The 12,868-nt window shown below is 54.6% G+C and overlaps 1 protein-coding gene across 1 annotated transcript in view; it reads left to right on the forward strand.

Moving 5' to 3' along the window:
• POLRMT (RNA polymerase mitochondrial) overlaps positions 1-4,664 on the forward strand; it is a 19,598-nt gene extending 14,934 nt beyond the window's left edge. Inside the window, 7 exon segments of the mRNA XM_075613029.1 lie at positions 5-43; positions 160-258; positions 374-431; positions 433-447; positions 1,540-1,631; positions 3,513-3,586; positions 3,857-4,664. Coding sequence (XP_075469144.1) covers positions 5-43; positions 160-258; positions 374-431; positions 433-447; positions 1,540-1,631; positions 3,513-3,586; positions 3,857-3,903 — 424 coding nt within the window. The 3' untranslated portion in view covers positions 3,904-4,664.
• Positions 4,665-12,868: the final 8,204 nt, after the last annotated feature.

The raw sequence follows: 12,868 nt of genomic DNA on the forward strand, positions 1-12,868 counted from the left end.
GCATGCAGACCATCACCCTAAATAACACCCACGATGCCAATGAGTAAGTGCCACATCACCGCCCCCCTTCCCTACCCCAAGCACGCAGTCCCCTTTCTAATTTGACCCCTCTCTGCGTCCCAAATCAAAGCAGCTGCTATTTTCACCTCTTTCCCCCAGACGCCCGGACACCGTGAAACAGAAAAATGCTTTCCCCCCGAACTTCATTCACTCTCTGGACTCCACGCACATGATGCTCACGGCGCTGCATTGCCACAGGTCGGTTACCGTGCCGCCCGCTGGGGATTCCGACACACAGGGACCCTTCTGTACAGTTTGGGGGGTGAAATGACTTGCTCAGATAACTGTGATTACCAGCTCCCTCTTCTTGCAGACGCGGTCTCACCTTTGTCTCCGTTCATGACTGCTTTTGGACTCACGCGGACATGGTGGGACATCATGAACCAGGTGAGACGAGCCCACCCAGTGTCGTCCCTCCCCTAATCCCTTCCACCTGCCCCTAATCTCCACCCTCCTCCTAATTCCCACCCTCCCCCTAATTCCCACCCTCCCCCACTAATCCCCACCCCCTTCCCTAATCCCTAATCCCCACCCCCTTCCACCCTCCCCCCTAATCCCCACCCCCTTCACTAATCCCTAATCCCCACCCCCTTCCCTAATCCCCTAATCCCCCACCCCCTTCCAACCTCCCCCTAATCCCTATCCCCCTTCCACCCTCCCCCAAATCCCCACCACCCTCCCCATAGATCCCCACCACCCTCCCCTAATCTCCCCCCCTTCCACCCTCCCTCCCCTAATCTCCCCCCTTCCACCCTCCCTCCCCTAATCTCCCCCCTTCCACCCTCCCTCCCCTAATCTCCCCCCTTCCACCCTCCCTCCCCTAATCTCCCCCCTTCCACCCTCCCTCCCCTAATCTTCACCCTCCCTCCCCTAATTTCCCCATTTTCTCCCTCCCCTAATCACACACCCCTTTCTGGCCTCCCCTAATCTCCCCCTTTTTCTGCCTCCCCTTTCTCTCCCTCCCCCCACATCCTCCCCTCCCCCCCCCCCCCTTCGTTTTTCTCTCTCCCCTCATCCCCCCCCCACTTTCCTCCCCCCCCTTAATTCACCTCACTCCCTTTCCTTCCTTCCCCTTCGCCCCCCTTTACTCCCCTCTCCCCCCCCTTTACTCCCTCTCCCCCCCCCTTTACTCCCTCTCCCCCCCCCTTTACTCCCCCTCCCCCCCCTTTACTCCCTCCCCCCCCCCCCTTTACTCCCTCCCCCCCCCCTTTACCTCCCCCCCCCCCCTTTACTCCCTTCCCCCCCCCCCTTTACCCCCTCCCCCTTTACCCCCTCCCCCCTGCCCCCCCTTTACCCCCCTCCCCCCTGCCCCCCTTTACCCCCCTCCCCCCTTTACTCCCCCCGCCCCCCGCCCCCCTTTACTCCCTCCCATAATGTGTCTGCCAAGTCATATTGCATGGTCGTTAAATTTCCAAAAATCTTAGCACCGCTTAGTACTTCGCTCCCCAGGCTCTAACACGCATCCTGTCTGATCCATAGGTGTGTCGGGAGCAGTTTGTGGCCCTGCACAGTCAGCCCATTCTACACAACCTGTCCCAGTTTTTACTTAACAAATACTGCTTAAAACCCCCGTGAGTACTGAGTGTGGGGGAGGGAGTGTGCATGGGGAAACGGGAGGGGGGGGTTGAGGGTGTGTGGCATGGGGAAACGGGGGGGGGGGGTGGAAGGTGTGTGCATGAGGAAAGGGGGGGTGGAGGGTGTGTGCATGGGTGAAACGGGGCGGGGTGGAGGGTGTGTGCATGGGGAAACGGGGGGTGTGTGGAGGGTGTGTGCATGGGGAAACGGGGGGGTGTGTGGAGGGTGTGTGCATGGGGAAACGGGGGGGGGGTGGAGGGTGTGTGCATGGGGAAACGGGGGGGGTGGAGGGTGTGTGCATGGGGAAATGGGGGGGGGTGGAGGGTGTGTGCATGGGGAAACGGGGGGTGTGTGGAGGGTGTGTGCATGGGGAAACGGGGGGGGGGGGTGGAGGGTGTGTGCATGGGGAAACGGGGGGGGGGGGGGGTGGAGGGTGTGTGCATGGGGAAACGGGGGGGGTGGAGGGTGTGTGCATGGGGAAATGGGGGGGGGGTGGAGGGTGTGTGCATGGGGAAACGGGGGGGGTGGAGGGTGGAGGGTGTGTGCATGGGGAAATGGGGGGGGGGTGGAGGGTGTGTGCATGGGGAAACGGGGGGGGGGGGTGGAGGGTGTGTGCATGAGGAAACGGGGGGGGGGGGTGGAGGGTGTGTGCATGAGGAAACGGGGGGGGGGTGGAGGGTGTGTGCATGGGGAAACGGTGGGGGGGGGGGTGGAGGGTGTGTGCATGGGGAAACGGGGGGGTGGAGGGTGTGTGCATGGGGAAACGGGGGGGGGGTGGAGGGGTGTGTGCATGGGGAAACGGGGGGGGGGTGGAGGGGTGTGTGCATGGGGAAACGAGGGGGGGTGGAGGGTGTGTGCATGGGGAAACGGGGGGGGTGGAGGGTGTGTGCATGGGGAAACGGGGGGGGGGGTGGAGGGTGTGCGCATGGGGAAACGGGGGGGGTGGGGTGGAGGGTGTGCGCATGGGGAAACGGGGGGGGTGGAGGGTGTGTGCATGGGGAAACGGGGGGGGGGGTGGAGGGTGTGTGCATGGGGAAACGGGGGGGGTGGGGTGGAGGGTGTGCGCATGGGGAAACGGGGGGGGGTGGAGGGTGTGCGCATGGGGATACGGGGGGTGGAGGGTGTGCGCATGGGGATACGGGGGGTGGAGGGTGTGTGCATGGGGATACGGGGGGGGGTGGAGGGTGTGTGCATGGGGATACGGGGGGGGGGTGGAGGGTGTGTGCATGGGGATACGGGGGGGGTGGAGGGGGTGTGCATGGGGAAACGGGGGGGGTGGAGGGTGTGTGCATGGGGAAACGGGGGGGTGGAGGGTGTGTGCATGGGGAAACGGGGGGGGTGGAGGGTGTGTGCATGGGGAAACGGGGGGGTGGAGGGGGTGTGCATGGGGGAAGTGGGGGGGGGGTTGGAGGGAGTGTGCATGAGGAAAGGGGGGGGTTGGAGGGAGTGTGAATGGGGGAGGGGTGGAGGGAGTGTGGAGAAAAGGGGGGTGGTGGAGGGAGTGTATATTGGGGAATGGGGGGGTTGGAGGGAGTGTGCATGGGGGAGGGGTTGGAGGGAGTGTGGAGAAAAGGGGGGTGGTGGAGGGAGTGTATATTGGGGAAAGGGGTGGAGGGAGTGTGTATGGGGGAAAGGGGAGTGTGTATGGGGAAAGGGGGGGGGTAGGAGGGTGTGTGTATGGGGAAGGGGGAGGTTGAAGGGAGTGTATATTGTGGAAAGGGGGGTGGGGTTGAAGGGAGAGTGTATGGGGACAGTGGGAGGGGAGTTAATGGGGAACGATGGCGTTGTGGGGGTACACAGATTGTTGCTGTTTCAGCGCAGGGTTAGGTGCTTCAGTGTAAAGGACACACTCACTTTTTTTTTTTTTTTTTCTTCAGCTCAGACAGTAAGAGCAAAAACTCCCCAGAGCATAAGAAGATGAAGCTACTTTTCAGCAGAGTGCCTGAGACCGGTGAGAGGGGGAGGAAATGATTTAGGGGGGAGGATGTATGAAGATTAGGGGACAGGTGAGGGATTAAAGTGATGCATCAATGAAAACAGAAAGCAGTACAGTAAAGGCGTTTTATTTATCTGTCACTTATCCCCTCTCCCCCTCCCCTCTTTTTCTCTCTTCTCTGCCCCCCCCTTCTCCCTCCTTCTCCTCTGCCTTCCTCCACCCCACCCTGCTCTCCTCCCCCCTCCCCCCCCCCCCCCTCCTCACAGGAGACTTGACCTGGAGCAGGTGAAGCACTCTGCCTATTTCTTCAGCTGATCAAGACAGCTTCATAAAAAACAAACAAATCTGCACACGAGTCTCTGCAGCGACCTGTGTTTTATCTCCCGTCTCTCACATACGCAGACTACTCCGGATCTTCAGGGCGGTCTAATCCAGTCCCCTTTTTTACTCCAACCCATGAGCCTCATGGCACTTGTAGTCTCGTTCTTCTAGACATACAGAACACGACTACATATCCCAGACTGCTAAGTAATGTGAGCCTGCTCCTCCATGGGACCGCTCCCCTCCGGAATGGGGGGGGGGGGCACAAATCGTTGCACAATGCTGCAGCCCATCACAACAGCGAATGTGTGAGAAGCTGCAGTCTTTCCTTCCTGTGGAAGTGTGTCCTGTATTCAGCTGCACTAATGCCAAACTATGTGTAGTAACTGCTCCCCTTGTTTGAAACATGGGACCTTCTCACCTCCCCCCACTCCTCACTGGATCCCAAGGACCCTCTCACCTCCCCCCCACTCCTCACTGGATCCCAGGACCCTCTCACCTCCCCCCACTCCTCACTGGATCCCAGGACCCTCTCACTCCCACTCTTCACTGGATCCCAGGACCCTCTCACCTCCTCACTGGATCCCAGGACCCTCACACCTCCTCACTGGATCCCAGGACCCTCTCACCTCCCCCCACTCCTCACTGGATCCCAGAATCCTCACACCTCCTCCCCCCTTTCTGGACTGGTGACGGTTCCTGCTTTTTATTTGTAAAAAGATTGTGTTTCTGTAAATCTGTGTAAATATAGCCTCATGCTGTGACTGTTTTATCCGCGCTGTGGCATTCAAATATTTTCTGCTCTCCTGAGATCTGTGATACCAAAAACCATATACTCCACACTGGCCTGTTCTGAAAACCCTCGCCTGGTTCCATTGAAGCAAAATTGTAGCTTGGTACCTATAGTCCTATATATGGTCCAATACTACAATCAGCAGCCGAGGGTGAGGAACCCTGTTGTCTAGGTGCGAAGCAAGGGGTTTTGGGGCTGAAACGCCTTAATTCCAGCTCTGGGGTTCCCCTGCTGCCAGAGATACTTTAATGAAGGTAGGTTAATGAACTTTTAAGACCTTGTGGGGGGGTGTCCCGCGTCTGTAGATCCATTTAGTTTCTCCTTTCTAGCATTTCCGTCCCAATCACCTCTCCTGATACTAGGCTTTCCCCGATAGCTGTAAACTTTAGGGCTGATGGGATTTACGTTGTGCTACATTACAGCCAAATTTGATACCACAATCGGCCACTACCTAGCTCATCTGCTAGGGATAGGCATACATCCCTCCATACAGAACATTGCTGTACCCAGACAGGACAATACTTCACTTTTTAACTGACCGTTGTCACCCTTTCTACCCCTGCACATATACATTTTTTATTTATTATTTATTACTTGTACTTCTCCCTTTTGGCATTTATTTTATACCCATGAATTTAAAGGTAATTTTTATCCTACCTGCACCAAACAATGAATTGAGCGAGAGCAGCACACCAGGCGTTCCTCTTTAGTTGCTTTATACCTTATCACTGTTCTTTGCACTGTCCATTAGTTCACAACTATTACTCATTTTTTTTAACTGCTAATTAGCTGAGCGAGGAGCATTTCCTTTACATTATTCCAGAGATACTTCCCACCGCCGGTGCCCCATGTACTGTCTACCGGGGCAAAAACAAAACATGGAGGTTTGTGTTCCTGTGACATCAGTCGCAGCTTCCTACAGGTTTGCGTGCTGCCGGAGATGCAAGAACCAGGAAGTAGCAGCACATGCGGAAGTATCTCGGGAAGCAGGGGTCCCTGAAGCTGACAGTTGTCTAGCTACGGAGACCCCCCCCCTGCTTCATAACTTACAATATTAGATTAGACATGGGGTAGCAAACTCGTCCTTCAGGGCTACCAACAGGTAGATTGAGCCACCAGTGCTGAAGCAGGGATATCCTGAAACCTGACCTGTTGGTGGCCCGTAAGGACTGGAGTTGGCTACCCTTAAATTAGACTTGAGCATTGACTGCTTAGTTACGGGTCGGTACTCCGTTTCTGGCCAGATTCGGTACCTTTTTAGCTGACCATTTGTGATTGGTTCAGAGTTTCAGAAAATGCCCGGACAGATTTTATTATGAAATGGAAAATAAGAAATTGGTGCACGATGGGAAGGGGGAGATCTGCGGTTATATACGATGGGAAGGGGGAGATCTGCGGTTATATACGATGGGAAGGGGGGGATCTGCGGTTATATACGATGGGAAGGGGGGGGTCTGCGGTTATATACGATGGGAAGGGGGAGATCTGCGGTTATATACGATGGGAAGGGGGGGATCTGCGGTTATATACGATGGGAAGGGGGGGATCTGCGGTTATATACGATGGGAAGGGGGGGATCTGCGGTTATATACGATGGGAAGGGGGAGATCTGCGGTTATATACGATGGGAAGGGGGGGATCTGCGGTTATATACGATGGGAAGGGGGAGATCTGCGGTTATATACGATGGGAAGGGGGGGATCTGCGGTTATATACGATGGGAAGGGGGGGATCTGCGGTTATGTATGATGGGAAGGGGGGGATCTGCGGTTATATACGATGGGAAGGGGGGGATCTGCGGTTATGTATGATGGGAAGGGGGGGATCTGCGGTTATATACGATGGGAAGGGGGAGATCTGCGGTTATAAACGATGGGAAGCGGGAGATCTGCGGTTATATACGATGGGAAGGGGGAGATCTGCGGTTATATACGATGGGAAGGGGGAGATCTGCGGTTATGCACGATGGGAAGGGGGGGATCTGCGGTTATGCACGATGGGAAGGGGAAGATCTGCGGTTATATACGGTGGGAAGGGGGAGATCTGCGGTTATATACGATGGGAAGGGGGAGATCTGCGGTTATATACGATGGGAAGGGGGAGATCTGCGGTTATATACGATGGGAAGGGGGAGATCTGCGGTTATGCACGATGGGAAGGGGGAGATCTGCGGTTATGCACGATGGGAAGGGGGAGATCTGCGGTTATGCACGATGGGAAGGGGGAGATCTGCGGTTATATACGATGGGAAGGGGGAGATCTGCGGTTATGTACGATGGGAAGGGGGGGATCTGCGGTTATGTACGATGGGAAGGGGGGGATCTGCGGTTATGTACGATGGGAAGGGGGAGATCTGCGGTTATGTACGATGGGAAGGGGAGATCTGCGGTTATGCACGATGGGAAGGGGGTAATCTGCGGTTATATACGATGGGAAGGGGGAGATCTGCGGTTATATACGGTGGGAAGGGGGAGATCTGCGGTTATATACGATGGGAAGGGGGAGATCTGCGGTTATATACGATGGGAAGGGGGGGATCTGCGGTTATATACGATGGGAAGGGGGAGATCTGCGGTTATATACGATGGGAAGGGGGGGATCTGCGGTTATATACGATGGGAAGGGGGAGATCTGCGGTTATATACGATGGGAAGGGGGGGATCTGCGGTTATATACGATGGGAAGGGGGAGATCTGCGGTTATATACGATGGGAAGGGGGGGATCTGCGGTTATATACGATGGGAAGGGGGGGATCTGCGGTTATGTATGATGGGAAGGGGGGGATCTGCGGTTATATACGATGGGAAGGGGGGGATCTGCGGTTATGTATGATGGGAAGGGGGGGATCTGCGGTTATATACGATGGGAAGGGGGAGATCTGCGGTTATAAACGATGGGAAGCGGGAGATCTGCGGTTATATACGATGGGAAGGGGGAGATCTGCGGTTATATACGATGGGAAGGGGGAGATCTGCGGTTATGCACGATGGGAAGGGGGGGATCTGCGGTTATGCACGATGGGAAGGGGGAGATCTGCGGTTATATACGGTGGGAAGGGGGAGATCTGCGGTTATATACGATGGGAAGGGGGAGATCTGCGGTTATATACGATGGGAAGGGGGAGATCTGCGGTTATATACGATGGGAAGGGGGAGATCTGCGGTTATGCACGATGGGAAGGGGGAGATCTGCGGTTATGCACGATGGGAAGGGGGAGATCTGCGGTTATGCACGATGGGAAGGGGGAGATCTGCGGTTATATACGATGGGAAGGGGGAGATCTGCGGTTATGTACGATGGGAAGGGGGGGATCTGCGGTTATGTACGATGGGAAGGGGGGGATCTGCGGTTATGTACGATGGGAAGGGGGAGATCTGCGGTTATGTACGATGGGAAGGGGAGATCTGCGGTTATGCACGATGGGAAGGGGGTAATCTGCGGTTATATACGATGGGAAGGGGGAGATCTGCGGTTATATACGGTGGGAAGGGGGAGATCTGCGGTTATATACGATGGGAAGGGGGAGATCTGCGGTTATATACGATGGGAAGGGGGAGATCTGCGGTTATATACGATGGGAAGGGGGAGATCTGCGGTTATATACGATGGGAAGGGGGAGATCTGCGGTTATGCACGATGGGAAGGGGGAGATCTGCGGTTATATACGATGGGAAGGGGGAGATCTGCGGTTATATACGATGGGAAGGGGGAGATCTGCGGTTATATTCGATGGGAAGGGGGAGATCTGCGGTTATATACGATGGGAAGGGGGAGATCTGCGGTTATATACGATGGGAAGGGGGAGATCTGCGGTTATATACGATGGGAAGGGGGAGATCTGCGGTTATATACGATGGGAAGGGGGAGATCTGCGGTTATATACGATGGAAAGGGGGAGATCTGTGGTTATGCACGATGGGAAGGGGGAGATCTGCGGTTATATACGATGGGAAGGGGGAGATCTGCGGTTATATACGATGGGAAGGGGGGGATCTGCGGTTATATACGATGGGAAGGGGGGGATCTGCGGTTATATACGATGGGAAGGGGGGGATCTGCGGTTATATACGATGGGAAGGGGGAGATCTGCGGTTATATACGATGGGAAGGGGGGGATCTGCGGTTATATACGATGGGAAGGGGGAGATCTGCGGTTATATACGATGGGAAGGGGGGGATCTGCGGTTATATACGATGGGAAGGGGGGGATCTGCGGTTATGTATGATGGGAAGGGGGGGATCTGCGGTTATATACGATGGGAAGGGGGGGATCTGCGGTTATGTATGATGGGAAGGGGGGGATCTGCGGTTATATACGATGGGAAGGGGGAGATCTGCGGTTATAAACGATGGGAAGCGGGAGATCTGCGGTTATATACGATGGGAAGGGGGAGATCTGCGGTTATATACGATGGGAAGGGGGAGATCTGCGGTTATGCACGATGGGAAGGGGGGGATCTGCGGTTATGCACGATGGGAAGGGGGAGATCTGCGGTTATATACGGTGGGAAGGGGGAGATCTGCGGTTATATACGATGGGAAGGGGGAGATCTGCGGTTATATACGATGGGAAGGGGGAGATCTGCGGTTATATACGATGGGAAGGGGGAGATCTGCGGTTATGCACGATGGGAAGGGGGAGATCTGCGGTTATGCACGATGGGAAGGGGGAGATCTGCGGTTATGCACGATGGGAAGGGGGAGATCTGCGGTTATATACGATGGGAAGGGGGAGATCTGCGGTTATGTACGATGGGAAGGGGGGGATCTGCGGTTATGTACGATGGGAAGGGGGGGATCTGCGGTTATGTACGATGGGAAGGGGGAGATCTGCGGTTATGTACGATGGGAAGGGGAGATCTGCGGTTATGCACGATGGGAAGGGGGTAATCTGCGGTTATATACGATGGGAAGGGGGAGATCTGCGGTTATATACGGTGGGAAGGGGGAGATCTGCGGTTATATACGATGGGAAGGGGGAGATCTGCGGTTATATACGATGGGAAGGGGGAGATCTGCGGTTATATACGATGGGAAGGGGGAGATCTGCGGTTATATACGATGGGAAGGGGGAGATCTGCGGTTATGCACGATGGGAAGGGGGAGATCTGCGGTTATATACGATGGGAAGGGGGAGATCTGCGGTTATATACGATGGGAAGGGGGAGATCTGCGGTTATATTCGATGGGAAGGGGGAGATCTGCGGTTATATACGATGGGAAGGGGGAGATCTGCGGTTATATACGATGGGAAGGGGGAGATCTGCGGTTATATACGATGGGAAGGGGGAGATCTGCGGTTATATACGATGGAAAGGGGGAGATCTGTGGTTATGCACGATGGGAAGGGGGAGATCTGCGGTTATATACGATGGGAAGGGGGAGATCTGCGGTTATGCACGGTGGGAAGGGGGAGATCTGCGGTTATATACGATGGGAAGGGGGGGATCTGCGGTTATATACGATGGGAAGGGGGAGATCTGCGGTTATATACGATGGAAAGGGGGAGATCTGTGGTTATGCACAATGGGAAGGGGGAGATCTGTGGTTATGCACAATGGGAAGGGGGAGATCTGCGGTTATATACGATGGGAAGGGGGAGATCTGCGGTTATATACGATGGGAAGGGGGAGATCTGCGGTTATGTACGATGGGAAGGGGGAGATCTGCGGTTATGTACGATGGGAAGGGGAGATCTGCGGTTATGCACGATGGGAAGGGGGTAATCTGCGGTTATATACGATGGGAAGGGGGAGATCTGCGGTTATATACGATGGGAAGGGGGAGATCTGCGGTTATGCACGATGGGAAGGGGGAGATCTGCGGTTATGCACGATGGGAAGGGGGAGATCTGCGGTTATATACGATGGGAAGGGGGAGATCTGCGGTTATATACGATGGGAAGGGGGAGATCTGCGGTTATATACGATGGGAAGGGGGAGATCTGCGGTTATATACGATGGGAAGGGGGAGATCTGCGGTTATGCACGATGGGAAGGGGGAGATCTGCGGTTATATACGATGGGAAGGGGGAGATCTGCGGTTATATACGATGGGAAGGGGGAGATCTGCGGTTACATACGATGGGAAGGGGGAGATCTGCGGTTATATACGATGGGAAGGGGGAGATCTGCGGTTATGCACGATGGGAAGGGGGAGATCTGCGGTTATATACGATGGGAAGGGGGAGATCTGCGGTTATATACGATGGGAAGGGGGAGATCTGCGGTTATATACGATGGGAAGGGGGAGATCTGCGGTTATATACGATGGGAAGGGGGAGATCTGCGGTTATATACGATGGGAAGGGGGAGATCTGCGGTTATATACGGTGGGAAGGGGGAGATCTGCGGTTATATACGATGGGAAGGGGGAGATCTGCGGTTATATACGATGGGAAGGGGGAGATCTGCAGTTATATACGATGGGAAGGGGGAGATCTGCGGTTATATACGATGGGATGGGGGAGATCTGCGGTTATATACGATGGGAAGGGGGAGATCTGCGGTTATATACGATGGGAAGGGGGAGATCTGCGGTTATATACGATGGGAAGGGGGAGATCTGCGGTTATATACGATGGGATGGGGGAGATCTGCGGTTATATACGATGGGAAGGGGGAGATCGGCGGTTATGCACGATGGGAAGGGGGAGATCTGCGGTTATGCACGATGGGAAGGGGGAGATCTGCGGTTATGCACGATGGGAAGGGGGAGATCTGCGGTTATGCACGATGGGAAGGGGGAGATCTGCGGTTATGCACGATGGGAAGGGGGAGATCTGCGGTTATGCACGATGGGAAGGGGGAGATCTGCGGTTATGCACGATGGGAAGGGGGAGATCTGCGGTTATATACGATGGGATGGGGGAGATCTGCGGTTATATACGATGGGAAGGGGGAGATCTGCGGTTATATACGATGGGAAGGGGGAGATCTGCGGTTATATACGATGGGAAGGGGGAGATCTGCGGTTATATACGATGGGAAGGGGGAGATCTGCGGTTATGCGCGATGGGAAGGGGGAGATCTGCGGTTATATACGATGGGAAGGGGGAGATCTGCGGTTATATACGATGGGAAGGGGGAGATCTGCGGTTATATACGATGGGAAGGGGGAGATCTGCTGTTATATACGATGGGAAGGGGGAGATCTGCGGTTATATACGATGGGAAGGGGGAGATCTGCGGTTATGCACGATGGGAAGGGGGAGATCTGCGGTTATATACGATGGGAAGGGGGAGATCTGCGGTTATGCACGATGGGAAGGGGGAGATCTGCGGTTATGCACGGTGGGAAGGGGGAGATCTGCGGTTATGCACTTTCATACCTTATTAAAAACATAAAAAGATGTATAATGTGGTTTTTTTATACATATACTAACTGCATGAAAAGCTTGTGTGGTGGACTTTTTACGCAATGTACTGAAGTTAATGACAGTATTCTCACTGAATGAAGCAGTGAAATTAAGCAACACCCCCCTCCCCCCCACCCGCAGACTTTACTGATGTATGGTTAATAATGCATTTTAATGATCTATTCTGCATGGTTACTTAGTCTGTGTGGTCCCATCTGTCCATTATCTGAAACTGGTTTACCCAGGAAAGACAGCCGTTTTAATGGGGTTATTCATAATTGTAATAGTGCCAAACAATCACCCATTGACACTTATTGCACCAGGAGATCCAGGGTTTTGTTTCATGCAGAGGAAGTGCACAGTACTACGGCTTTCTGTATAACAGTTAGAGATAGGTTACCAATATCACTCAAATATGACATCACACCTTGATGTACCCTGAGGGTTACCTACCTTGCGTACCTCATTGTCCCCCCCTTTTTTTTAACCTTTCTGTTCAACCTGTGGCAGAGCAGAGGATTTTGAGAAGGGATGCTCTGCCTGTCTAGTAGCTATTGAGAGGAGCGATGAAATAGGTAATACACAGCAACGCACTGCATGTCTAATAGTTGACAAGGGGAGCAATGCTGTATCTAGCACTGAAGGCGCGATGCTCGGCCCATCCCCTGTCCCGATCGCTGCACACTTCTCTGTACATGTTCACATTCTGAGCAGGGACGTCCTTGGAATGACCTTGTGCTGACAGCAGCTCATTAACAATGCACCAGGGCTGCTCAGTGCAGCTGTGAGAGGGAGGGGTGTCCCCTATATACTCTATAATAACCT

Source organism: Ascaphus truei, chromosome 8 (genome assembly GCF_040206685.1).
Source record: "Ascaphus truei isolate aAscTru1 chromosome 8, aAscTru1.hap1, whole genome shotgun sequence".
Lineage (NCBI taxonomy): Eukaryota > Metazoa > Chordata > Amphibia > Anura > Ascaphidae > Ascaphus > Ascaphus truei.